Genomic DNA, 27933 nt, shown 5'->3' with positions numbered 1-27933 from the left:
GGGCACCCCCGTGGGCTCCGTCCACAGCAGACCGACCGGGAGAAACCAGCACACAGGGGCCAAGTCAGGACACACTGGCTGGGGAGGCGGTCCCCAGGACGGGTGTCGGGGTGTCGGGGGGGTGGGTCATGCCCCCCTCGCCGGCTGAACATCTGGGATTTGACCTAGAAGGAGTCAAATGTGTATGTTTGCTTCCATCTTTTAAAAGTTTGATAAAAGCAGCAGCATAAAAGTTTTCAAATGAACAGTTAAAAATTACACTCACAGCTCCTTTTAAAATCTCCATTTCAACGTAAGCTCCCAAGCTGTGCTCTTAAGTGTGTGTATATAAATACACGTATATACGGCAAATACAAAATGTACGAGCATCTCCCCGGGCACTTCAACACAGCCAGAGCCTCCTCGTCCCTGGGAGGCGGGTGCCTGTGGGGCTTCGGTCCCCACCCCGGTCGGCACCCTGGGGGCGTCACTGTCACAGTGTCCAAAGAGCAGAAGAAAACACACACCTGGTTGAAGAGGACAAAACCCCTCAAATTCAAATCAACACAGGACCCAGCGAGGTGGCGGCACATCTGGGAACCCGCCTGGAAGCAGCACAGGCAGGTGGCCTCTGTGTCAGGTCAGCAGGGGGCGCCCGCGAGACCAGGAAGAGCAGAAACGCACCCCGGAGCAAATGAGCCGTCGAAAAGCTGCCAGCCGGCTCTGCCAGCACCAGGGCCCCAGCCAACCCCCACCCCTCTGTCGCGAGCGGAGCCTTGCGGGTCCCACCTGTCGCCTCCCAGGGGCCCCGCCTTGTCCTGACGCACCCAGACCCAGACCCTCCAGCTCCCTCTCAGGGCGGGGTCGGGGGGTGGCCCCGGGTGACCAGCCTCGGCTCCCACATCTAGATGATGAGAGACCTCAGGGGCTCTGTCTTCAGGAACTGAATTTTCTAGAAAGTCCAGGAACTTCCATTTCATCAGAAAAGAAGCTCCGCTGGCCACTCAGCAAAGCCACAGTGACGAGGATCTCCAGTCCAGGTGGTAACTCGGAAGTGTGGCCTCAGGCCAGGGCTGGGCGGCCAGGGGGGCACAGGCCAAGGGTCTCGGTCAGGGCCGAGCCCCGCCCTCGCCCAGGCCCCGCGCCCAGCGATCCCGCCCTCCGGGGCCAGCACGAGGGCCCCTCCCCCACCTCCCTCCTCAGCAGCAGGTCCGCTCCCCTCCCGACCGACATACCGCCCCATGAAGACCACTGCTGAGGTGTCAGGGCGGCAGCTGTCCCCTGACCACGGCCCCAAGGTCGACCAGAGGAATTCCAGGCAATTCCGCTCCTTTCTGAAAGGAAAACATCTGGGGGTACAGCCAAGGGAGGAGCTGCCGGCCTGGCTTCAGCCCCAGCATGGAGCTGCGATGGAAGAGACCCTCCGACCTGGGCAGGGGAGGGCTGGGCCCTGGCCCCAGCAGGACGGCACCTGCGAGCTTAGAGCACCCACCAGAGTCTCCAGAGGCCGCCTGCACACCCTGAACCCGCTCTGTGGTCCCCATGTACTCTTCAAAATCCCAGGACGCCAGGGTCCACCCTTACCGAGGTTCAGGGATGAACAGTTCCTTCACAAGACCCACACGCTTTATTCTAGCTCAGAACTTTATTTCTGCAGATCCTTTTCGGAACACGTGTGGGATGTCGGGATGGGGCACCTGGGCTCTCCTGACACCAGCTTCTGAAAAAGTACAAGCCACCGCATTGGAGGCTCTCGGTCTTGGGATCATAGGGGCCGAGGCCGGAGCCGGCAGCTACCACGGGCCCGGCCTGTGTCCATCGCACCTGCACGTTTAAACGCTGTTCCCCACAGCTGTAACCTGGAGGTACATTTCAATGGATGTTTTCTTGGAAGCTACTGGGTTAGAAAGCACTTGGCTGCCTGCTTGGAAGAATCACTTTTAAATGCGAACAGGCCCCAGAGCCCCTGACGCCGAGGTGGGGACACACGGGGGACAGGGCGGTGGTCCGCTGCAGGGCTGGCATCAGAGCATCTTCGTCAAGCGCCCTGAATGATCGGCAGGAACCGCCTGACACGTTCCTTTGGAAAAGGGCCTTTTCTCCTATAAACGGGATGAGAAGGAAACAATACTGTCCTCTAAGATGTAATAGATCTTTAATGAAGGCAAACTCTCCTCCACTGGGGATCACAATTTATGCTTCCAAACCCCAGCCCAGGGCCAGGGCAGAGGAGTAAATGGCCACCGTGACGGGCAGAGCCATCCCACGCAAGCCCACACCTCGGGTCCTTGTCTTAGCAACTCAGGGGAAATCTCGCAGTTGCCTTGGTAACCCAAGGGATTTCAGACATTAGCAAGAGTACACCAGGAGAAATCACTTGTTGGATTCTAAAAACACCTTCTGCTCGACAACTGCATTTAAAACATCAAACCCACAGGCTTAGGGAGCATCCTCGTTCTTAACATGCTGGTGGGCTCTCCGATCTAGGGCCTCCAGCCCCGCGGCCCGGCCGGACGACTCGTGATGCAGCAGGTGCAGGACAGGACGGGAAGGCTCTGCGGCCCTGACCCACCCAGAAGGTTCCTGAAGTCAGTCCCTGTGGACGCTGCTCTCCAGGCTTTAGTCAGAGCTAAAGGGACGTTTAGTCGTCACGGAGAGAGCAGACACAGACAACCACTGTGCCGACCGCTGGCAGAGAGGCAGGTGGGCTTTCTATCATCTCAGAAACTTAACCTTCTTCTGAGTTAGTTCAGTTACACTCAACGGTTCTGCGGGGGGCTTCCCATCAGGGACACTGGCAACGTCATGAGCAGGGGTGGGCGGCTCCTGGCATGCAGCGGGCAGAGGCCAGGGCACTGCCGATGTCCTACAGCGCGAAGGACGCCACCTCACACAGAATCATCCTGCCGAGGGGGTGACGCTGGTGGAACCCGCTTGGACTGAACCTGCAGGAGGCTGGCCCAGCGCTTGGGGCTGGGGACGCACAGGGGCAATGAGAATGAGAAGCAATAAGAAAGGCTACAGTGTCTCCTGGGGGTGATGAGAAAGTTCTGGAGACGGACAGTGGCGATGTATTTAATGCCAATGCACCTAAAGATGGCTAAAGGGGTGAAGTTCATGATACGCACGTCTTACCACAGTGATCAAGCCAGTGTATCAAGAGCCCCGGGGCGCCCTCCCAGCCCCAGCACAGGCCTAGCACTGGTGACACCTTTCAGCGCTTGTGCCCACGGTTCACTGCCTTCTCTCCACCTCTGTCCACCTCTGAGCCCCCACTGGGTTCTAACCTCCTTCCTGGAGGGGCCTCCCCAACGCGGTCACTTGCTGAGAAGCCTCCATCCTGCTAAGCCCCTCGCCACTCCAAACGCAGCCCGCGTGGTCCCAGCTGCCACTGGGGAAAGCTCGGTGCAGCCGTAATTAGCACATGGCATCTCGTAAACATTTCACTTGTTTACTAGCCTGGGAGACAGATAAAACCATCCTCCAGAGGGTGAGGGCCAGCGTCAACAAAGCTAGGCTGAGAGCCCTCACGGCTGACGGACTCGGGGCCCAGAAGGGGCTCCCCACCTGTGTGGTAACGCCCACCGGCTGCCCTGTGGGCGAACCACAGAACCCGCACTTGTTGGCAACGAGGAAATACCCCTCATCAGGAGGGGAGCTCGTGGCCACGGCTGGAGCCCGCACACCTGGCCTGGCCTTCCCTTCCACCCGAGTCACGCCACTTCGTGCAGTTCTTCATCTTTTTAACACCGTCACGTTTAAATCTTTAAAAATTAAGTTACGCCACCCAGTGCCTATGAGAGGCTCCACCACACCCCACGCTGGGGCTCCTTCCGGGGGTCACCCCCTTTCCAGCTCCAGAAACTCCCCAGCCCGGCAGCCTCGGTGTGTCGGCGGCCCTGGCGCACCCGCTGGGATGCGTTGGCCACCTTCCCCGCGCTCACACCGATTTACTATGAAAGGGGGTGACCCGCGGGAGGCCACCAGTGTGAGCCTGGAAAGTTGCCACTGCATGGACAAAACGAGCGGCCCCGGGGCCGCCGACAAACAGTGCCTTTGGGCTCCCCATGACCCCAGGGCGCCTGAGCCCGGCCTGTAACAAACCAAAGGCTTACTTGAGTCTCGGCTGCTGAAGGGCCACCCGGACGTCGGGAGGAAAGATGGCAGCGGGGAGCCGGCCCGGCTGTCGTCCTCCACCTGCTGCGTGATGTGCCGGACCGTGTCTTTGTTCTTGCGGTTCTTCCTCCGGCCCGTGGGCTGCCAGCCGTCCCCTGCCGCCTGCTCTGAGAAGGAGTTCTGAGCGGCCCCATCCCCGGCGGACGGCGGCTCGCTGCCCCCGTAGTGAGCCGGCGAGAGCCGCTCCTCCTTGATGTGCAGGGGCCCGTAGCCCACGTCGCCAGGCCACAGCGGCTGGGAGGACAGGTCCGCGGGGCCGTCGGCCTTGGGCTCCTGGTCCTCCTTCCCGCAGCTGCTCCCGCCCTCGTGGCAGCTGGCGATGGCCGAGTCCCCAGAAGAGTTGGCGGGGCTCGTGCGGCGGGCCAGCCACGGGGAGATGCTCCTCCCGGCCATGACGGCGGAGATGAGGGCGTCCGCGCCGCTGCTGGGTGGGGCGCCCACCTCGAACTCCGAGAGCTCGTCCGAGGCGTCCGGCTTGATGCTGATGTCCAGCGCGGCCTTGATGAAGTCGTGGCAGGCCTGCACGATGTCCGTCATCTGCAGGAAGCTGGCCGCGGACATCACCTCGATGACGTTCCTGCTGGTGAGGGCCAGGTGGGCGGAGTACATGAAGTCGATGATGGCCTTGAAGCCCTGGGCCGTGACGATGTCCAGGTGCGTGACCGTGGCCTGGTCGGACGCCTTCTGCACCTGGCAGTAGAGCGTCTTAAAGTAGCGGCTGCTGCCGAGCAGGACGTTCTTGTGGGCCTTGAAGACCTTGCCCTCGACCACCACGCACACGTCGCACAGGACGCCGTGCTGCCTCTGCTCGTTGAGCTCGTGGAGCAGATGCCGGTAGTGGGACGCGATTTCCATATCTTCCCGCCGGCTGTTCATCTGGGATCCTGGGGTGGTCTCTTCTACGGACTCTGTGGGGCAAGAACGGAAGGGTTACCCGCACGGTCGACACACACACCGAGGGAGTTAGGAGGGTGCACAGAGGGCGGCCACCGGGCACAGGGCACTCGACGGTGGGCACCTGAACCAGCGTCCAGTTTGAGGCTCACCTGTCGTCGGGCACGTGGCGCTCTGAACAGAATCCTACAGGCTGCAGCCAACCCTCCGAGCAAACAAATATTCCAGAAAGGAGGAGAACACCCATCCACAGTCGAAGCGACTTTCTCACCCAAACAGAAAATCAGAACATCTAGGCCAAGTAACCCAGGGGCACCTTCATCCCTCACCCTTGAAGAAGCATCCTTTAAAAACAAAGCGACAGGGCTTCCCTGGTGGCGCAGTGGTTGGGAGTCCGCCTGCCGATGCAGGGGACGCGGGTTCGTGCCCCGGTCCGGGAGGATCCCACATGCCGCGGAGCGGCTGGGCCCGTGAGCCATGGCCGCTGAGCCTGCGCGTCCGGAGCCTGTGCTCCGCAACGGGAGAGGCCACAACAGTGAGAGGCCCGTGTACCGCAAAAAAAAAAACCAACAAAAAACAAAGCAACAACATCCTACACAAACAAAACCCCTAGAACAGTAAGGACTGAAGTTGGACATCCACAAACTCCCAAACTCCAGCCCAAGCCAGCTCCAGAGGGAGAAGGCCCTGTGACCAGCTCAGCCCCCAGGAAGGTATCTTTGGGGGAGGGACCCAAGGTGATGAGAACCCCCTTCGCGGTCCCAAGCACCCGAATCATTTCTCGAGTTGGGCCCCACGCGCTGCTCTCCCCAGACTCGTTCCCCAGTTCTTTGCTGCTCCTGAAGTTTCCCGGGGCCACCGGACTGGGCAGACAAAACAATAGAACTTCAGTGCCGCCCGACTGGAGGCCAGAGCCCGACCGAGGCCAAGGTGCGGGCAGGACTCCCTCCAAAGGCCCCACCGGGGGCTGCATCCTGGCCTCCGTCAGCTTCTGTGGTGACTGGCTCAGCGTCCTTGGCTCGTGGAAGCGTCACCCACCTCTGCCTCTGCCGCCTCCCTGTGTGCGTGTCTGTCCCAGTGTCCCCTCCTACAAGGACACGGTCCTATCGGATTAGGCCCATCCTACTACCTCAGTACAAATCACATCCAAACTAGCTCAGGTTCTGAGGCTCTGGGGGCTAGGACTTCACTGTACGAAATCTGGGGCCAGGCTCACAGCATAAGATGCCCTGCAGAAGACAGGTCGTCCCTGATAAACACACCATTTTCCAGCTGGTCAAATGTGCGGACATCCGTCCACCTTTCCCCGGGGGAGGGGGGGGGCAGGGGCGGAGGGCAGGGGCCACCTCATTTGTGCAACACCTTCCTTTAGACTTTACGTTTCGCATCACCATCTGAGGTCACCTGGAAACACCCACAGTCCCCAGGCTGGGAGAACAAGGCTGGGGAGGGTCCAAGCCTGTCACTCCCTTGTCTCCCTCAACAGCCCACCCAGCTCCGTCCCTGCCAGGCGAGAATAGAGACCCCCCCACTCCAACCAGCCCCCCGACTCGAAGACCAGAAGTAAACACTCTGCTTCGATCGTGTGACAGCAGCGGGACCTGACCCCGCGGACGAGCCCTGAGGAGAGCAGGCAAGCCCAGAACTGGCTGCGGTGCTCGGCCCTGGGTGCGTGGACCACCCCCGAGGGTTGTCGGCAGCCAGTCTGCCCCTCCTCCAGGGCGTGGGAGGCGGGGAGGGGGACAGAAAGGCCGTCCAGGTGTGGCTTCACACCGCACACCTGGCGTTACAGACTCAGGTTAGTCAGACGCTGAGGGAGGATCCGAAACACACGTCAAACCAGGAAATCGACCATTTAAACTCAAAGCATCGGCTTCATGCCCCGAGTCCATGCGGAGCTCCGGCCGAACATGGGGGGAGGTACTGAGAGCCCTAAGGACCCTATATTCAAGTTAGGGAGAGGCATGTTTCATCCCCTGACTTCCTATATGAATAATAAGGCTCTTTTCTCGCCAGTGAGACAGAGCCTAAGAATTAGGAAGAACCCTGAAAAGGGGCAGAATGCCGGGGCCATTTTAGAGAAGTAACAACTACCTCAGCTGGCTTTTGCATTTCTCAAATAACTTCAACTCATATGGAAAGTTCTAAAATAAATTAACATTCAGTCAGAGCAGCTTAAAATCAGTTATGTACTTCACAGAGATTTTGTCGTAAGAAAACACAATTTTCATTAGGGAAAAAAGTCACCTGTACACTAAAAAGAAAAGGCATCTAAAGGAATGATAATCAAAAACAGATTAGTCTGGGGGACTTCCCTGGCAGTTCAGTGGTTAGGACTCCGCGCTTCCACTGCAGGGCGCACAGGTTCGATTCCTGGTTGAGGAACTAAGATCCCACGTGCCGTGCGGTACAGCCAAAAAAAAAAAAAGCAGATTAGTCTGCTATGGAAACATTAAGGATACACGTAATTTATCCAATTTATCCAGGAAACTTTAAGGGAATAACTGAGTTTGCATTACAAAGCTGGTTATGTCTCCACATCAGTAGGCGGTCATGAGGGTCCCACCCACCTGACCGCAGCAGAAGAGCGGCTGCCCAGTTGCATTTCAGCAGCTGTGACCCTAAGAATGGAAGCATCTGGGTGGTCATGTCACATGATGGCCTGATAAGAAAGATGCAGGCTGCAGACTAAAGCAGCTCACCACACTTTTTCTTTGAGGGCAAGGGCAGCAGAGCATCTGCTACCGTCCAGTGAAGATGCTCCTGGCCGTGGGTCACACAGCTGTTCAGGGAACACACACCTATGGACCCACACCTGTTCACAGGACACACACCTGTGGACTGATGACCTGACTGTCATCTCTGAGTTACCGGGGCTGCTGCACAGATCACAGGGCACGTTCATGCACAAAGTTCCACGCAGGCAGCCCTGTGACGAAGGGACCCTCAGAGAGAAGCCTGCGGTCCTCAGGGACTCCGATGCCACACTGACAGGAACAGCTAAGGCTGGCTGAGACCAAGGGGCATTTGTTGCCACACCGGCACCTGAGACTTCACCAAAGTGACCCACGTGCCACCTGGAAGCCACATCATCTCTCCAGTGTTTTTGTTTCTCCTGCGGGGTCTCTACTGTCTATTTTATTTATAGCTTGCTAATCTCAAGACGCTTCAGTTTCGGACAGTATCACTTATGAAACGTGGCCACTTTGGTGCCAGAACAACTTGAATCCATGATCAGACCACACTCCAAACGCTGCGTCGCCCTGCACAGCGCGGGGCTCGGGGCTGGCCGCCCTCACACGGGCAACCTGGGGCACAGGGACCATGCCAGAGACCCCACAGCGAGTGACGGAGGGGGCAGCCGCGGGTCTGTCCTGCCCAGCGGGCAGCCTGCCTGCTGCGGGACCCATTTCCAATCCCGCAGCCTCCGGGAAGGGCGGAGGTGGTCTCCAAGCTGCCAGGCAGGGAAACTGAGGCTTGGAGGTTCCCAGAGTCCGGCCGTCGGGGAGCCGCCATCCTGGGCCCCCGAGCCTCACTGTTGCGAGACACAGGTCTCGGCTGCTCAGCACGGTGACCCAGGGGCGAGGGAGGCTTTGAGGTCTCCCCCAAACAAGCCGCACTCAGATGTGAGCCACCAGCCTCTCTGAGAGGCAGGTACCCGATGTGGGTGTCAGGGGTGCTCCCCTGTCTGTCACTTGCAGGGTTCAGAGCCCCCGGCACCTCAATCCCAGAGCACCTCCCGAACCTCTTCCCTACATCATCTGAAGGTACAGGGTCTCAACCAAAAGCCATCTTCACAAATTATCAGCAGGCGCTATGTGTCTTACTCAACCAGCGCGTCCATGAGACCACTGATGCTTCGTGGGCAAAAGCCTAATAGACCGCCAAGCCTCGGAACGCACAAGAACCATGAAACGTGGAGACTCTGCCGTGAGCATGTTTCATTTGCTGCACTGCGTGTTCAAAGCAGTAATTCCGGGAGCTGGACGGGGTATTTTTTTCCTCTGGTCTCTAAGGAGCTCCACCTGGAAGGCAACTGGTTTTAATAAGAATGTAAAACAGTGGATGCAATTTGGACGTGTGTCCTGCTGCACCCGAACAAGCCCCAGGTCTGTACAGGGACCTGGGCCCCTGGTGGGCCGGCCCCTCCCCTGGGCCAGTCACCAAGTCTCAGTCCAGAAAAACCCAACGCTATCAGGTGAGTACCTCCAACACCCCCAGAACCTCCTTCCCGACCCAGCTTCGCCTCCCTTCTCACTTCTGCACTTTCATTGCCCTCAATTTACACTTCCTTGAAATGTTCCTTCAGACGTTACCTAACAGGCAAATGTTGTTTTAAAGCAGAAGCAAGGTACCTTTAGCGCTAGGACCAAGCCGCCCCGACGCTGGTCTGCAGAAGCCAAGCTGCTTCCCGCAGGGCCAACCGGCCGAGCCCACCTAAACGGCCCTTCCACAAAGACACGGGTGACTCTCTCGATAACTACGCGGCGTGAAAGCAGCTGGACAAAGGAGACAGTGCGGGAGTCCCTGCCATGAAACCGGAACCTGCAAGGCGACCTACAGGGAAGGGGACAGGAGGAAGGTCAGGGGCTGCCTGGCCTGGGGACAGCGAGGGATGGAGACCCCAGGCGTGTGCAAACCCACCCAACTACGCTCTCTGATGAGTAGTTTGTCGTAAACAAATCGTTACAAGGTCGATTAGAATCTATTTTTATGGAAACACCCTTGTTCAGCTACAAACATGTGCGTGTCTATTGCCTTTTGCTGGGGGTCGCACCGCATCCCCCAAACTCACTCCTGGAGCCTTCATCCCCAGAGCTCGGCATGTGACCGTATTTGGAAGCAGGGCCCTTGCAGATGTAACTGGTTAAGACAAGGTCGTTAGGGTGAGCCTTGATCCGATGTGACACGTGTCCTTAGAGGAAGGGGACACGGGGACACAGACACCTCACAGGGAGGCGGCTGTGTGCTAACAGTGATGAGGCCACAGCCGAGGAACCAGCAGGAGCTGGAGGGATGCCTGGGACAGAGGGGGCGCGGCCCTTGCCCTCCAACTTCTGGCCTCTGGGACTGCGATGGGATAAAGCTCTGTCGTTTAAGACGTTCAGCCCCGGGTTCCGTCAGGAGCCCCGGGACATAGCATGTCTACCACGGAACGCCACTGACGCCGACGGCGTGATTCGGCGTGGATGGAAAGCACTCTGACGCTTCTCGACAAGAACAGCCCGCTCTGCCTCACCCCGGGTGTCCCGGGGCAGAACCCAGCAACTCAGCACCGTCACTCCACGGACAGCACTTCCCTCACCCCGACGGCTACGACCTTCTGAAAAACCCAAGGTCAAGACGCCAACGATGGGAAATCACGTTACAACCCACAGTTTACATACATTGTATTGTCAGTGTTCACGGCTGCCTTTTAAGATTTAAAACCGAGCTCCTGCCTGGGAAGAAATACTCCACGTGCGTTAAGAGAAGTCATCCTTGACTGCCTGATGGGGGTGGCTTCGCCCAAAGTTTCTCCGGTGACCACAGTCCGACGCCCTTGGGTGCTGGAGACCAGCGTGATCTCAGAAGGCAAAACTGTGCCGCCAGGATGAGCCCTGCCCCGCCCTCTCCCTTGCTGCCGCCTCCATCCAGGCTGGAGCGGCCCCCCACCCCGCCTTTCCTACCTGCGCACACCCTGACCGCGTAGGGCCGGACACATCCTGTGACCACGGGGACCCCCCCTTCCAAGACCGTTGGGGTGGCTTCCCCCACCCCCCGCCTGCCCAGCTCTCGCTCTCAGCGAGGAAGGACCCACAGAGTCCCAGGGTCTCACCCACGTCCCGGCGTTTCCCCAGGCTGTTTCCACTTTGGCCCCTGCGGTGCCCAGGAGCCTTGGAGCTGCGCTGGGTGCTGGCGCCCAGGCTGAGGACGAGGCTCCCCCAGCCACGATTCCAGAGCAGCACACAGGTGCCGCGAGGGCGCCCGCACTTGGGCAGGTGCCAGGGTCGGGGAGACTTCCCAGAAGGGGGCACAGGCCAGTCAGGACAAGGGAGTAGGCGCTGGGGGTGGGAGGGAGGGGGGAGGGCCCCAGGAGGGAGCAGCACATTGCGGGTGGCGCTGGCCTCCACACAAGGCCCCGTGAGCTGCCATTCCCGGGTTCAGGGCCTCGGGGTGGGGGGCCCTCCCACGGTGACCCTGGCCTGGGGCTAAGCGAGCCTCAAGGGGGCTGGACAGAGTCCACCTTCGCACTCCAGGTCTGCGCTGGCGTGGAGACAACACAGCGACCCCAGTGACCCAGCCGAGCCCTGACCCTGGAGGTGCCAGGCCACCGAGCCACCGCCCTGGCTGTTCCAGCCCAGCCCCAGAGGACGCGGCCCTGACCGACGGAAGAACCGCGGAAGTCGGCCCCAGCACCTCGGCACACAAGAGCCCCTGTGTTTCAGGGTGGGCAGAGTGTGCAGCGAGCGGTGGCCGAAACACAGGCAGCCCAGAGACGGCACAACGCCTTGGGCGTCTGGCGGGAGAGAGCACGCGACAGTGAGATGGGGCAGGGCCAAGGAAAGACCCCGCAACCAGCCAGGGCAGTGCCAGTGTGGGCCTCAGGGTGGCACCAGCCACCAAGACCAAGAGCCCAGGGCCCAACACACTGAGGGGAGACCTGGACTCTCAGGGGAGAGCAGCCCCCCCGGGGGGGGTCCCAGACATCCTGATTCGGGTTCTGGCACAGGGGAGGGTGCCCAGGGCCCTGGGAACAAGTGTAGGGGCAGGGAGAGAACAGAAGAGACCAAGCAGGAACAGGGGGGACCTCCCATAAAGGCCTAAGTCAGAGCCGAGGCCCCGGCCGGGCGCGTCGGCCCGAGAGCTCTGTCACTTCTGCTGGTGGGAAGCTGGTCGGGGGAATTTGTTTTGCGGGACTGGGGAGAGAAAGAGGAAGAGGTCAGCACTTTACCTGTGCTCCCAGGCACTTCCTGCTACACTCAACCCCCATTTTGGACGTTTCGTCTCTAAACCACGCTTCGTCATAACAGGCAGCTAAACTGTCAGCTCCCTTAGTGCTCGTTTTACAGGTGGAGCGACAAAGGCAAACCCTGCTGTGGAATACAAAAGGGATGCAAGCGCCCAGCTGGTGACACTGCCTCCTCCTCCAGGGAGCCTCCAGGGGCTCCTCCCACTATGGCTCGCAAGGCGCCTCTGTCTCCCGACAGCTTCACATCTTCCCGCCGAATCTGACAGCCTCTCCACACAGGGACCACATCTCGACGCTGTCCTGGTGCACACCCTTGGCGGGGGCGGGGCGGGGGGTGGTCAACAAAACGACAGTACCGGGCTTCCCTGGTGGTGCAGTGGTTAAGAATCCTCCTGCCAGTGAAGGGGACACAGGTTCGAGCCCTGGTCCGGGAAGATCCCACATGTCGCAGAGCAACTAAGCCCGTGCGCCACAACTACTGAAGCCCGCCTGCCTAGAGCCCGTGAGCCACAACCACTGAAGCCTGCGCTCTAGAGCCCGTGAGCCACAACCACTGAAGCCTGCGCTCTAGAGCCCGTGAGCCACAACCACTGAAGCCTGCGCTCTAGAGCCCGTGAGCCACAACTACTGAAGCCCGCCTGCCTAGAGCCTGTGAGTCACAACTACTGAAGCCTGCGCTCTAGAGCCCGTGAGTCACAACTACTGAAGCCCGCCTGCCTAGACACCGTGCTCCCCCACAAAGAGTAGCCCCCGCTCGCCACAACTAGAGAAAGCCCGCGACCTGGCTGGTTGCGGGGTCTTTCCCTGGCCCTGCCCCATCTCATTGTCGCATTGGATCTTGGCAGATTTAACCAAGTTAAGATGAGGTCATAACCCAAGTGGGTCTGATGTGTCACCAAAGGGGGACATCTGGACACAGACATGCACAGAGGGACAGAGATGGGAAGGACGTGGCCACAAGCCCAGGGGCGCCTGGGCCCCAAGAGCTGAAGAGGCAGGAAGGACCGTCCCCCAGAGCCCCCAGAGGGGGCGCAGCCCTGGAGCCCTTGCTAAGAGGGAACATTTCTGTCGAGTTTGCCATCACTTTGTGGCACTTGGTTACAAAAGCCCTAGAAAAAGCCACGCGTCCACTTAAAATTTTTGTAAATTTTTCTTAAAAAGAAAGCTGATCGGCTTAACAAGGCAGAAGAATGCTTTCCAAGGGTTTTAAATCTGAGATACATTGTGACTCGAAATGTTAACTAACACTTGTGCGCCCTGCCGCCAAGGAAAACGCAGAATCTAAATAGGAAATAACCTCAAAGCAATGCCTGTTCTCAAGCTATAGGATGGAATCTTTTGTTGTCTTTTTCAACATTTTACTTTGAAACACTTTCCAACCTAAGGAAAACTTATAAGAATAATTTCAGAGAACTCCCACCTAACCCTTAACCAGAAACACCACTTTTTTTTTTTAACATTTTGCAACATTTGTTTACATCAAGTAACTGCTGGAATCTTTCATAGGTCTTTCTCTTTTGTTTGTTTATAAATTTATTTTAGGCTGCATTGGTCTTCTTGCTGTGCCTGGGTTTTCTCTAGTTGCGGCGAGCGGGGGCTACTCTGCGTTGCGTGCACAGGCTTCTCATTGTGGTGGCTTCTCTTGTTGTGGAGCACGGGCTCTAGGTGCACGGGCTTCAGTTGTGGCACGCCGGCTCTAAAGCGCAGGCTCAGTAGTTGTGGCGCACGGGCTTAGTCCGTGGCATGTGGGATCTTCCTGGACCAGGGCTCAAACCCATGTCCCCTGCATCAGCAGGTGGAATCTTAACCACTGTGCCACCAGGGAAGCCCTATAGGTCTCTTTTTTCTTAAAAGTTGCATCGCTGGAAAACGAGAGAAGCCACCCAACAACCCAAGGTTCTGCCTGGGAAACCCAGTACTGATGGGTCGCTAGGCCTGGACGCGGGGCGGGCAGAAACGTGGTCCATCACTTTCCGGCTAGCGGCGGTGAGAGCACCACACAGGCCTGGACCAGCACAGATGTTTGCTCTGGCATCCAACGGAATTTCAGCCACTAATCGGATGTTTCCAAGTCCCCAGCTATCACTTCCGCACAGGCCTTTCAGATGGTAAACACTCATTAGATGCTGAGTAAATGAAGGCTGGGTGGACGGCTGCTGGGTGAATGAAGAGTGTGTGTCCGCCACAAGGACCTGCACCACGCGGCCCTCCAACAGCAGGGACGTCAATGACCCAGCAGTCCCGGACCTGACCAGGCCTCAGCAGTGAAGTGGTCACGCTGGCCCCTGATGGGGGTGGGGTGGGCTGATGCAGCAGCAGCTGGGGGCCCAGGCCAGGCCACAGGACCTGAGGCAGGGGCGTGTGGTGGACGCAGGAGGCCAAGGTGGGACAGACCTGGCGGGAAACGGGCCCCAGCATGGGGATTACCTGGACCCACTAGGATTCAGCTGGGCGCCAGCTCAGCAGGTGCTGCGGGCCCCGGGGTGGGGGCTCCTTCGGGGAGAATCCCTGGGAGGAGGAGCCCCTGGGGGCCAGTTCCTCCTCCCCCCTGGCTGGGGCCGGGCTTGGGCTCCAGGGAGGGCCCAGAGGTTGAGGGCACCCTGTCCCCGCTCTGGCGTGGGAGGGATAGCCTCCCCCAGGGAAGCCCCTCTCTGTCAAGTGCAGCTGGGACAGCTCCAAGGTGCTTTAAGATGTGAAACCCTGATTCACGAGGTTGGACCTGGGAGTTGCCACTGACCTGGGGAGGGCCTCAGGGACGCAGGGGCTTCCCAAGCCTCCCCTGGTGACAAGTGGCTGCAGCCCACGGGTAGGGGTCCCCCACCCGACCCGGGGGCTTCGCCGTCCCTGGCACAGAACCGTGCAGCGCTTGCTGGGGGGGGGCACCCCTGTGTCAGGACAAAGCCCACACAGGGGCTGTGCCGTGACGCAAGGTGTCCCTCTGGAACGCGTGCCCCGACTCCCAGATGTGCTGCATCTTCAGCCCCGATTCTACTTTTGGAACCTCCCCCAAGGAAATAACCCCAGCACGCTGAGAACGAACACGCCCCAACTCGGAGGAGAAGAACAACGTGCCTGCCAGGGGTGCTGAGAATTCATGAGAAATAAGTGGGCATCGGAGCAGCACGGACCCGGCACATGTGCTCTAACCCCCATCCCTCCACGCCAGTCCCTTATTCAGACTCAGAGATGACATGCCTGTCCACCACCCGCTCGCGTGGGGCCGGATGACACCAGACCGACGACCAGGAGGCAGAATTGGCATTGATGAGAGAGAACCCACGCTGACCTTCCTACTCCTACGGGCCCCGAACGCGTGTGGGCTGGGGTCACACGATGGGTGGTCCATGCTGGACTTTCACACACTTGCCTGAAAGGACAGCGGACGGGCCACCCCTCCGGGCCCAGAGCCCCGCAGGGACGCACTGTCTCATCCAGAACCTCAGGCTGCCCTGGGGCGGCCCCCGGGGACACAGGCGGCTCCCTCCTGCCCGCAGCCCCGACTTCCGAGGAGCAAAAGGAACCCCTCGCTGGCGCCCTGGGTACAACCAGCACTTTCTCCGGTATTTCCTGGGAGCCTGGAGGAAGGCGCAGGCTCAGGAAACAGTGGCCAGGCATGCTGTGCTGCCTTGTAGGTCCCCTTAAATACGGTGACATTGCTGAGTGACTCCAGGAAGGGGGGTGGCAGCCATGTGACATTTCCCACCAGGACCTTGAGCTGGACGCATGACCGCTTGGACACACCCGCCGGCCGGTAAGCACACGCTGGGCACGGCCCTGCAGGGACCCACCGTGTCATCCTCTGGGGCCGGGGCTGCCCCGGCGCGATTCTGTGCTGGCTGGTATCAGGGTCCAGGCGGCGGACAGGAACACACCCGAGAACCTCACCTTCTCAGGACTTGGGAAACCGGGCCACGACCATGAGCAAACCCCACTTCCCTCACCAGCTCGGCCAAAATCCCAGTGTCTTCCTCATGAGACAGAAATTCTAGACCCAAGCTCCCATCACCCATCCATACACCTATTTCATGAGCCGCCACTGCTCTAGAGGGGCCAGCTCTCACACTTCAGACCCAGGAGTGGTTTTTACCCAGGGATAAAAACGACTTACCTGGGAAAAAACTAAGGTAAAAATAGCTCATGCCTCCAAACAAACATTAAAATATTCGAAAGGAATAATCTTGCCAAACAAATTATGTGAAAAAAAATTCCAAGATGTTCCTATACTTTAGTAACCAATGGCAAATCTAGAATTTTTCAAATAAAACTTATATAGGTGATAATTATCTTGGAAATTCCATATACATCTCCTTGGGACTTCCCTGGCCGTCCAGTGGTCAGGACTCTGCGCTTCGAACGCAGGGGGCACGGGTTCGATCGCTGGTCGGGGAACTGAGATCCGACTGCCTTGCAGCACAACCAAAAAAAAAAGAAAAAGATAAAAACCCCAAACATATACATCTCCTTAACAAAAGGTACAAGTATCTTTCACAGCAGGCAGCACATATGAAAATGATTCATTTTTAAGTCAGAAATTCCAATGCAGACGTCACCGTCACACTTTGGACCCTGAGTACCGGACACATGGGTCCCCCTCGCCTGGCCCTATGACCCCTCACGGGATAACAGGGCAGGGCTCCTGACGGTCAGAGGATGCCACCAGCCAGACCACCACGTGGGATCAACAGCTCCGATTTTTCAACAAACAGCACAGAACAGAATAAAGATCTCAGAGGCGCCACCCCACGTGCAACCCGCCCCGTCCCACCCCAGCTGGCGAGGGTCCTCATTCAGGGGGTGACCGTGAAGGTCAACCGAAGTGACAGCAAGGACCCTGGCCTCCCAAGGTTGCGGGGCCCCCAGGCTCCTGGTGACCTTGGGACCCACCGTAGAGGGACTTCGCCCGTGAATGTGGAGGACACGCCAGGGACAACAGCCCTGTCCACAACCACGGCCGCTGGTCACCATGGGGCACCTCCACACTCATCACGGCAAGAATCAGGACTTTCAGACCAGCCACTCGACAGCCTTACTTGATGGTACATGAAGTTCCTCCTGTTACTACAGCATGGAAGAAAGTTTTCTAGATTGTGAAGACTACGTTTCAATAGCTGCTACACTTCGTTTTCCAGTGTCTCCTACAGGAAGCAATAAAAACACCATCCAGAAAACGGGCCACAAGTCTCACCAGCTGCCAGGGGGCGAGAAAGGCCTGGGTCTGACCTGGGGGGGCAGACGGGCACACGGGTATCCAGCCATGCAGAGGGGTCCACAGGAGGGGCTGGGTCCTGCTTTGGAGCGGCGGCAGCCAGTACCCACCCCAGTGGCCCCGTTGGGGACCCTGGGCTCTGCCTCTGCTCCCCGCCCCACGCCCTCCCTCTGGGCCCTGCCGCATCCCTCTCCGTGGCAGGTGTCGACATCTGTCTGCCCTGTCCCTTCCCCTCTGGGACGCAGAGCAAGGACCTTGTTGGCTGCTGTGTCCCTGGTCCAAGAGCCCGGCTTGCTGCAGGCGTTGGGGTGAGTGCAGGTCCGCAGAGCGAACTCACCAATACCGTTGTCACTGGCCACGTCTGCTCTACCAGCAAGGGAAGGGCAGGAGTGAGAGGTGACAGCTGGAGACACCGAAGAGGCCCCAGGAAACGCTGGGATTGAGAAATGTATGTGGTAACGTGTCAGGCAAATACAAGCTGTAACGGTGTAGTGGGTTGAATCACGTCCCCCCAAAAGATACGTTCAAGTCCTGACTGCAGGGGCACGTAACCTCATTTGGAAAGAGGGTCTTTGCAGACGTAATAGAGTTAAGATTAGGTCATTACGGTGGGCTCCAATTCAGCGTGACTGGTGTCCTTACAAGGAGAGGGAAATTTGGACACCAGGGTGAAGGCCATGAGAACAGGACAGGAGGTAGGAGGGATGTGTCTTGGCCATGAGCACCCAGGACGGCCAGCAGCCGCCAGAGACTAGAAGAGGCAGGAAGGGTCCTTCCCTGGAGCCTCCAGAGAGAGGGTGGCCCTGCCCGCACCTTGATTCAGGACTTCTGGCCTCCAGACCGTGAGAGAATACAGCTCTGTTGTCTTAAGCTGCCAGGTTGGTGGCCCTGTGCTCTGACAGCCCCAGGGAACGCACTTAAACAGCAGCCTAACTTACACCAACAACGGTGTCACAACGCAACCGTCTCTCCCCGGCCAGACGGCAGGAAAGGCCTCTGAGATGGGGCATGAGGGGTTCCCACCCAGGATCCACACAGTCCGGCCTCACCCCTGGACCCTGGGCCAGGGTGCTGGTCCCCTCCCAGCGAGCAGCTGAGGGGATATGGGGAGTGCATGTTCCCTGCCAAGCAGGAGAAGGGACAAATCGTTGTCTATCCTAACAGTTACATGTCCGTTTCAGCGCGCACCAAGAAGAATATAACCGAGATACCAAGCTCGCGACTTCACGGGTATTCTTGCTTCTTAAGACGAGGCAAAAGAAATGTTAAGTCAATGTGAGGTCGGTGTGACCCACGGGCTGCATCGGGTGAGCTCGAGAGCTGGCGCTCGCCCTGCATTGCTTCTCCAAGGCTCGGTGAGTCTGCTGATCTCAGGGGAAGACACCCCGTCTTTGAAGGACCACCTGTGCCCCAATGGAGCAGATCTGCCGGCCACAGCGAAGGCGGGTCCGCTGGCACTAACCCTTCCCGACCTGCTTCTCGGGCCCTCAAGGGCACTCCCACACCCGGAAGTGCTCCCAGCTCCGCGGCATCCTGGGCCCCCCGCTCATCACAGAGGAACCACGGTCCCCGCAGCCACGTGGTACTGCCACCATTGGAGACTTCTACCCTCCCTCTGCTGCCAGGTCCAGGCAGGTGGGATTTCCACCCCACAAAGGAATCAAAAGCAGCAGGTGATGGAGAAGCCAGACCAGAGAAGAGAAGGAAAGAGATTTAAAAGACCACCCACCCACAGCCAAGTGTGTATCACACTGGCCAGTGGAGCTCAGTGACTTTAATGGTAAGGGATGTCCAAGGACACTGTCACCTTGTCACTCCTTGTTCTGGTCTCATTCTGCCAACAACGTAAGAAAAAAATAGGGGAATTCCCTGGCGGTCCAGTGGTTAGGACTCTGTGCTTTCACTGCCGAGGGCGCAGGTTCAATCCCTGGTCAGGGAACTAAGATCCCGCAAGCTGCATGGTGTGGCCAAAAAAAAGAAAAAGAAAAAAATAGGAAAGGTCAAGGTACCCAATATTAAAGACCCACTTTCTTCAGGTGCCTAGTGAGCCTGTCATGATACGTGGTCCCTGAACTTCTGAAAAGTTCTTCAAAACACTCTGAGGTTGAGGGGAGAAAGTCTTCATATAAAATAAAAGCGATGAAATAACAAATGTTTCTATATCACCAGAGGCAATGGAAAAACACCATTACTTCCGGCTGGCCAGCCTGCTCCACTTTCTGTGTGAGACGGGGCGTGGGCCACGGAGCCGGCCGCCACAGGGCTGCCGGGAAGGACCGGGTTTCAAGCACAGACGGGCGGCTTCCTTAGAGGCCGGGGGTCAGGGTGGGTCCTAGGCCAAGGTGCCTGGCTCCCTAGAAGGGGCGACGGCCACCTGTGCGCTGACTCTGAACATCAGACGTCTGTGACTCGACCTCGTCTGGGGCACAGCGGACATCGCTGGCCCAGGGACTGGACGGCGGGGACCTGGGCTGAGCAGCCGGTGGCCCCACGATTCTGGGAGTGCTCCCCGAGGAGCCGGCTCCCTCCTGCCCCCGAAGGAAGCAGAGTCCTTTCTGAGCTGTCTTTAAACCTCCTAAGGAAAAGGAAACTGCTACTCAGAAGCGACATTGCTCTGGATGGGACGGGATGAGAGAACAAAATACACCTGCTTCAGACTTGGATGGGGCCACAGCGGTACGCGAAGGCCCATTCTAGGCGCCTGCCTGACCCGCTCACACCAGAGGCGGATGCGCTGCCCACTTGCCCCACACCCTTGAGCTCCCCCAGGCGACCTGGCCCTCCCCCCCCGAGTCTGCAGCACGCCTGACACTCACCCTCCCCGTGCCGGTCCTTCTGGGCCACGCTCCTGGTGGCCTGTCCGTCGCCCTGTCCACCCTCTCACCGTAGCCAACCCTCCAGTGCACACAGAGCCCCGGTGCCTTCCCTTGCCCAGCGGGCCCAGAGTGGGTCCCGTAGTGTGCTTCCAGAAAGCCCTCCCGTCCGCGTGCACGCCCACACCAGCCCCGTGCAACTTGGCGCAGCCACCGCTGGGACTGGGGGCGATGAGCCCCGGGAGTCTGTCCGGAGTGCAGGCCGGCGAGCGCCGGGTCTGGAGCGTGCGTGTTCCGCTGAGCGACAGTCCTGGCTGTGCTCTCCGGCCCCAGGCTCAGCCGTGGGACACCGTTCAGAGCGGCCGCAGAACACAGGTCAGACCCTCCTCGCACCAAGTGACACACGCTCAGAGGGTGACAAGCCGCCCGGGCCGTGCCGCCCACGTGTGTGCACCTTCACAGAGGCAGCTCTGGGTGCTTGAGATTCTCGAACCGTCCATCCGCGGCCCAAGACACAGAGGTGCCTTCTTTCCGCTCTACACAGAAGGGGTCTGACGCGGGGCCTCAGGCCACCACGCGGCTCTGACAGGAGGGTTTTCACACACAAATGCGGATCTTTTCAGGAGAGGGCTGCACAGCTGGTCCACTCGGACAAGCAGTGCTGGGGTGTCACTTGGGGGCCAGGAAAAGGACAGCTTCCCCGAGACGAAGGGTGGTCTGTGGGCATGGATGTTCAGGAAGAGATTCCTGTGCTGAAACATGGGCTTTGGAAGACGTCATTTGAAACGACACCACCTCTCGCCCCCATCCGGACAGCCAATCAGCCCCCAAAAGCTGCCTGGCCCCAAGAGTCCTGCCCTCTCACTGGCTACCCACTCTCGGCAAAGCAGAAGTTAGAACAGAATTTGCTGCACACGTACTGGAACCGGAGGCTGGCGCCATGGGCCCATCAGGGGCGGGGGAGGTGTCAGCACGGACACCCTTTCCCTCCAAGAGTCTTTAGAGAGCCCACCAGGTGGGCTACACCCCGTCCTGCTCCGAGCTCTCACTAGCATCTGTCACCACATCAGGTCCCATCAGTGGTTCCTGTAGACCTGCCCCCCCACCCTTCCCAGCGGGTCACCGGCCCCTCCGTGGGAACTCTGTCCCCAACCTTGCCTGAAGGCTGGTCCACAGCAAGCCCTCGATAAGGCCAAAACTCGTCATGAGTAAGAAACTCTGGGAATGTCTAACATGACTCAAAAAACACACCTGTCAAAACACACCCCCCCCCCCCCCGTAAATGCTGTTGAAAAATATGGTAACATTGTTCCTCAACTTTCTGAAGTGCCTAGGTCGCTAATTTTTTAAATCCAAATAACGGCATTTAAAAATACTTAGTCATTTAAAAATCTAATAAGAGTTAAAGGCACTGTTGAGAGATACTGAAGGGGGAGCTTCGCATAAATCACACTAAGGTCGGATCTGAATGGTCTAGCTTGAACTTATCCTTTACTAGAACGACTTTTCAGTCTGTGAGAAACAGTTATTTTTCTTTTCCATGATTTCTCTGTCTACGAGCAGAACCAGAGGACGTGTTCTGTCATCATCAGCAAAGCAGAACACGAAGCCCGGGGACGCACGTGTCAGGTGCACAAAGTACTGAAGCTAGAAAGGCAGAAATGATCCCACGGTTGAAGACCCCACAGCTGCACTGGTCACACCAGAGCCGGAGCCAAGAGCAGAGGACACGAGAGCCAGGATCAGAACAAGACAACCGTGTTGCAAAGACCGAAATGAGTCTTGTGGCCTCAGTAGCGATTTTTCAATCATCTGTGTATTCTTGGGAGTTAGGCCATTCAAGCACACTTGTGGCAAGAAGAAGAATCTCTTTTGTTCAGGGGAGGGAGCAGATTCACAAGGGAATTCTTGACAACCTACCATCACTCAACCGATTTCAAAGTAGAATACGTTCGATCAGAGAGAAGAAAAAGCCTTCGTTTTTATGAGAACATGAAGCCCCCAGAACGGGGCGCAAGAACTCTCCGCCTACTTCAACACAGAGGCCAGGAGGGCACCTGGGCACATGAAGCATCAGCAAAACGAGGAATGAGTTCAAGTTCACGGCTCGCGGAGCCTCTGCTGAAGATGCTCTGCTGGGCTGTCCTCAGCTGGTCCAAGACCTCTGGTAGAGAGCAGAGCAGAAGCACAGCTGCCCCAGAAACACAGACCACAGGGACACAGTGGCCCAGTTTCCCTTAATTTGAAAAACCCCACATAAGGACAGTGTTGGAAAGTTTGTTAATATTTGGTTTAACGTGTTTGCAAATAACACATCTTCTGACTGTAAAAGAGTGTCCTTCCAGGTCCCCGGAGGAGTCTCACCCATTCTCAGGGTCGACCTCACCTTCCTGTGCTAATGTGTGACCAAGGAGAGGGCGGTGGCCCCCTGCCCTGGGTGACCAAGCAGGGACACAGAGCGCCCAAGAGCCCCTGCAGCCAACAGTCCGCCAGTCCTGAACATCAGAAACTGGACGTGGAAAAACAGCTCATTTCCAAACACGAAACAGCTAAACCTGAACAGAACTGATCTCATCAAAACAAAATTCTTTCATGCAGGGTGATGTCAATGAGGCCTAATGAAATCCTGTCCGGAGGCTGGCCTCCAGGAAGGCTGAATTTTGGGTTTAGCCTAAATGCGTCCATTCCACCACTCCCTAAAGAGAACTCTCACAGCAAACTCCACACACACACCTCCTTCCCTTCAGGAAACGATATAAAAATAATTACTAGCTTTTTAGGGGAACACAGTGTCTAAGTTCCTACTTAAATCCAGTAACTTCTGCCTCAGTACGCCCCTCGTTTAGTCCTTTCTGTAATAGCAAGGTGTCCCAAAGTTTCCAGTTCACAGCACCTAAAACTACCATGAAATATAGCAAGGAGAAGGAAGGAGTCCACTATGATAAAATTCTATTGTTTACTTCATTATTCATGTGAAAAACCCTTCCGTAAATTTGCCTTTGGGGAACAAACTATTTCCCACTCCTGTAGAGTGGAAACACTGCTTTCACAGGCAGCACGCAGGCCAGCGACAGAGTGAATCCACAGTCTGCTACCCAAAAGGGAAGTTAGCTTTGATGATAAATCCAGTATGAAAGATTCTACAACCGATACAATTAAAACGCACGCGAGGACTCCGCACAGGTGTCTGCGCCCAGCCGGGTTCGCTAAACCCGTTGCCTAATTAGCATTTCTGTAAACAATGCTGATAACAATCTTGCCTCCGCAATCCACGACAAACGCGTCGCTGAGATTGGAGCACGGAAAGCGTGAGGAAATTCGCTGCGAATCTCGGTCAAACTTTCTTTTGTTTGTATTTCCTCGGTGTCAGAAAATATCAGCTCTTCGCCCATTTGGTTTGTACCCAGGCTCGTCCGTCCAGCCCTATTGTGCGTGCTCCGTTAAACCTACAAATAATGAATTTGTTAGCAGGGGTGGAGGAACCCCAACTAGCCAGAATCCTCCTCCTGGTGCAGAAAATCCCCCATTTGCCATCGGGATTGAGTTGTCAGACAGTGACTCTTGCTACCCTGTGAAACTGACATGTCTATTTACAGAGAAACAAAGACGCTGCTCGCGGCGGACCCCGCTCCCTCCGCGCGCCCCGTCCGCTCTGCGCGCCCCGTCCCCTCCGCGCTTCTCTAGCCACCCGGCCTCGAGGCCCCTGCGCCCAGGTTCAGCCAGTAATTAAAATGGAGACGAGGCCGGTGCCCGGCTTCAGGGGGAGACAATGACCCCCAAGGCCCGGCGGGGTGCGGGGAGCCGCCGCGCCCACCTCCCGCAGTTCAGACTCCTGGCAAACTCGGCGCGGGCGGGTCCGGGTGCGGCTCGCAGGCGCGGGCGGGGGGCGCGCGGGGCGGAGCGGGCGGGGGGCGCCAGGACGCCCCCGGGCTGCCTCCTGGGGCCGGGCGTTGACGCAGCAGAAATTACCAGCTGGAAAATTCCCCTTTCGGAGGTGACGGGGGAGGGACCGCGGCGGCGGCGGCAGGAGGCGCCGAGGGCGAGGGGCGCGGGGCAGCCCCGTCGCCGCCTCCGCCTCCGCGCGCAGCCCCGCGGGGACCCCGCGTCGCCCTCGCCCGCCCCGCCCCGCCCGCGCCACCGGAGCTCAGGGAACGGAGGGGGCCGGGCGGGGGTCGCTACCGCCACCCCCGGAGCCGCAGCCGGGCGCGCCGATCGCCTTCGGGAGGGCGCCCCCGCGGGGCGGGGCGCGGCGGGGCGCGAGGGGCAGGCGGCGGGGGCGCGCCCGACTCGGAGCGGCCCCGGCCCGGAGCAGCCGACCCGGCTCGAGCCCCGGCCCCGCCGCGATGCGCCGGCCCGGCCGCGGACAATGAGCCGGCGCCGCTTACCTGTGACCCCATGGGGCGCGGGCGAGGGCGGGCGCCGCGGCCGCCGGACCAGCGCGGGTGATCGCCGCGGCCGCCGGGCGAGCGCTGCGTCCGGGCGGGTCCGAGCTGCGCGCTCGCCTCGGCTGCTGTGTCCGTCTGTCCGTCCGTCTGTCCGTCAGGCCGGCGCGCGCCCCCGCGCCGCTCCAACCCCGCGGCCCCCGCCGCCCGCGCGCGCGCCCCGCCTGCGGACCCTGACCCCGCCCCCCGGCGCGCGCCCGGCCGCTGCTGATTGGCCCGCGCCCCGGCCCCGGCCCCGGCCACCGCCCCGGGCCCCGCCCCGCCGGCCCGGCCGCCGCCCCGCCCCTCGGTCGGCCGGCTCCGCTCGCGGGGCGGAGGGGGCCTCGGCGGGGGTCGGTTCGCCTCCGCCCCCCCGTGGGCGGCCGGACAGCGGAAGTGCGGGCTGGAGCTCGCTCGGCATTGTGGGAAGCCCCCTCTGCGGGGCTGGCGGGGGGCGGGGGCGGCGCGGCGTGGGGTCTCCAGGCGCTGGAGCCCCTTCCCACGGGGACCCAGCAGCCGGGAGACCACCGATGGGAGACGCGGGTCGGGACTAGGGCAACCCAACCCCGCCCGTACTGCGCCCCTGTCTTTGCCCACACGCCTGTTCCTCGGGGGCGCGGGGTCCCCGGGCCGCAGGCTGTCCGCGCCCCTCAACGCACAGACGGGCCGCGCGTGTCTCGCAAACTTCGCGCCTTCCCCGCCGGTTGTGCTGGCTGCGCGCTGTGCAGAGAAAAAGCGCTCCCACGGCGCCCAGGGGCTCGGGGCCGAGCTGTCGGGGACCTCGGCGCTCCCAGCGAGAGGCGCACCGCGGGGCAGGGGCCACGGGACGGTGCCTGCCACCGGGGCTTGAGTTTGGCCAACTGAGGAGCATCGGCGGCCGCGCACGCGTCGGTCCTTCCCCCCCCGCGAGGTCTCTCTGGGGGGTGCGGAGTCCTGCGAAGCAGCGGGTGCCCCGCTTCCCCCGCAAAAGATCTCGAATCGTGCTGCCCGAGATGGGCCCTGCGCGTCCCTTCTCGCCCCCGCTGTCCTCGAGTCCTCGGGCGGACAGAATGGGAAGCGTGGCCCCGCATTCTTGGCTGGCCTGTGCGGGGGCAAAGGCCACCTCGCTTCCTCTCCCGGACGCGACGGTGGGAAGGGAGGTGAGCCTGTGGCTGGCCAGCCGCGGCAAGGGAGTCGAGCACGACCTGGCCATCCAATGGGGAGGCGCCGCAGGCCGTCTGCGCCCTACCTCCCTACGGGCCCAGCGCCGCGGAATTCCTGGGAAGGTGGGAGGCGGCGGGCCATTATGGATGCTTTCTCAGGATGTGTAAGGAGGCATTCACTGGGCTGCTGGGGGAGGGCAGGCTTGCGGGGGGGGGGGGGGCGGTGTGTGGATTCTCCTTGAGTGAACAAGGGCGGCCGCGGTCTGGCAGCCAGCGATGAAAGGCTGGGACACTCCCTCACTGCAGCCGGCGCCTGGAAATGGCTGTGCAGACACCCTCACCCCGCTCCCCGCTGCCTGCGCTGGCCCTGCCGGCACAGGGCCCCTCCCAGGCCTTTCCTGCGGAGGATCCCGGGTCTGGCACCGCAGGCCCACGTTTCCTGGGCCCTCTCAGGTGGGGCTGGGTACAGCCATCCTCGGAAGTGGCTGCCTCTCGGCCTCCAGGAGGTTCTGGCCGGTCACTCTGTCCTTCCTGACGGGACGGAGGGCACTCTCTGCGGGGGTCCTCCCCCACCTGCCTGCCTGGAGTGCAGTTGTAGCCCATGGAGCAAAGGATGCTGGGGAGACTGAGGAGGGCAGCCCGCCAAACAGAGGAGGACCATTCCCCTGATGGCTGCCCCCCACCCCCGGAGAGAGCCCCCCTCACCACCAAAAAGGTTCGACCCCCAGACACTCTCCAAGGAGAACAGCATTGCTAGGATGCCGCGTCCATCGTCCCTGCAGAACGGAGAGCTGCAGAGGCTGCCTTGGAGCACACAGTGGTGCTTAGCCATTGCTCAGGAGGCCTGCCCACGAGAACCTAGCCTCTTTCGCCAGTACCAGGGCTCACCCCACCTGTTAGCTAGCCTAGGGCTTCTGGTCTTGGTAGAAAGTCTTACTGAGTTCTGGAATGAGTCCCTGGGGTCCTGGAACTCTCTCTCCCCTTCCCCTGCCCTGCATGATGATGAATCGACCCTCCCGACCCCAGCAGCCCTGCCAGTGACTGGGGACTGAGAGTCTCGTCTCTTCTCTTCCAAGAACAAACAGAAGGGCGAGCAGCCTGAGGATGAGGCTGACAGACCACAAAGGCAGAACCAAGGACCGTCCCAGGGAGCTCTGATCAAGCCTTGCCTAAAACTGAAGACAGTGAAGCTTCTGGGAGCTAATAACCCCCTATCATAGGAAGGAAGGGAGGGAGGGAGGAAGAAAGAAAGGGACAAAGGGAGGAAGGAAAGAAAAAAGAAAGGGAAAAGAGAAGAAGGAAGAAAGAGCCAATAGTAGCAGCTGTGGCCTCTCGGCAGAGCTGGAGGAAGAGGGGGTCACGCGGCGGGGCTCCCTGGGGCCACCCGGGTGCATCTGCTCTGACGGGGAGATGCTGGCAGCACAGACCCAGGGGCCCCACGCCCATCAGTGCCCAGGCTCGGACTCACAGCGGGCAGATGCCAGGCTTGGTCAAAAAGCCTCCACTCTTGCTGCGGTCCCCTGGACCCTGGAGCAGGTGACACACACTGCACTTCACCCCTAATACTGGCATAGACCCTAGGAGGGATCTGCACCTGACAACCAGTGGGTCCTTCACCATCAGTAGAAATGTGGCCTCCATGAGGGCAGCTCTGCCCCGGAGGTGGCGCTAGCGACAGGCAGGACCAAGCATGTGGGGTTGGCCTCAGTGGCACTCTTCAGCCATGGCACCCGGTGTCCAGAGGCAGCAAAGCCAACAGATGGGAGTCTGGGAGGGCCTGGGGAATAAGGTGCCTGAGATGCCACGATGAACCAGACGTGGCTCCCGCCCCTTGCTTCGCTGGAGGACAAGACAGATGAACAAATGAATGGTCGGTGGTCCCTGCCACACGCTGGTCCTTCTGCAGGTTCACCCCCAGCCACATGTGTGAGCATTTCTGGAGCCTGCCCAGGAGACGCCTTGGGGGCCTGGAGAGATTAAGCATCCCCGAGGCCAGGGCTGGGAACCCAGGGGCCGAGGTGCAGAAGCGGCCAGGCCCGCAGATGTACTTGCCGATGGCTGCCCCTCTGAGCGCGCTGCCTTCACTCCCACCTGCAGACCCCGGGGCCGTTGAAGGGCAGGCTCAGTCCCGAGAGCTGCCTGGCTGCCAGGGCCCCTGCACCACGTGCTCAGCCAGCCCTCCACCTGCCCTCCACCCCCACTGCGTGGCTTCAGGGGGCAGAGTGGTTGGGAGGGGACCCAGCCCCACACCGGGGGCTGCTCCTGTGAGGCAGAGCCCCAGAGGCGCTTTGGGAAGAAATGTCCCTTCACCTCTCCCTTCCTAGTGTCCCCCTGGGCCAGCCCCCTCGCC

The 27933-nt window shown here is 59.6% G+C and overlaps 1 protein-coding gene across 1 annotated transcript in view; it reads right to left on the bottom strand.

Moving 5' to 3' along the window:
• The window catches only part of ZBTB46 (zinc finger and BTB domain containing 46), a 54866-nt gene extending 30274 nt beyond the window's left edge, over window positions 1–24592 (bottom strand). The window contains exons 1-2 of the mRNA XM_060032611.1: window positions 24406–24592; window positions 4095–5063 (exon numbers count right to left, since the gene is read on the bottom strand). Coding sequence (XP_059888594.1) covers window positions 4095–5031 — 937 coding nt within the window. The 5' untranslated portion in view covers window positions 5032–5063; window positions 24406–24592. The remainder of the gene's footprint in view (window positions 1–4094; window positions 5064–24405) is intronic.
• Window positions 24593–27933: the final 3341 nt, after the last annotated feature.

This window comes from Delphinus delphis, chromosome 15, assembly GCF_949987515.2.
Source record: "Delphinus delphis chromosome 15, mDelDel1.2, whole genome shotgun sequence".
NCBI lineage: Eukaryota > Metazoa > Chordata > Mammalia > Artiodactyla > Delphinidae > Delphinus > Delphinus delphis.
This window is presented reverse-complemented; position numbering and strand designations above follow the sequence as displayed.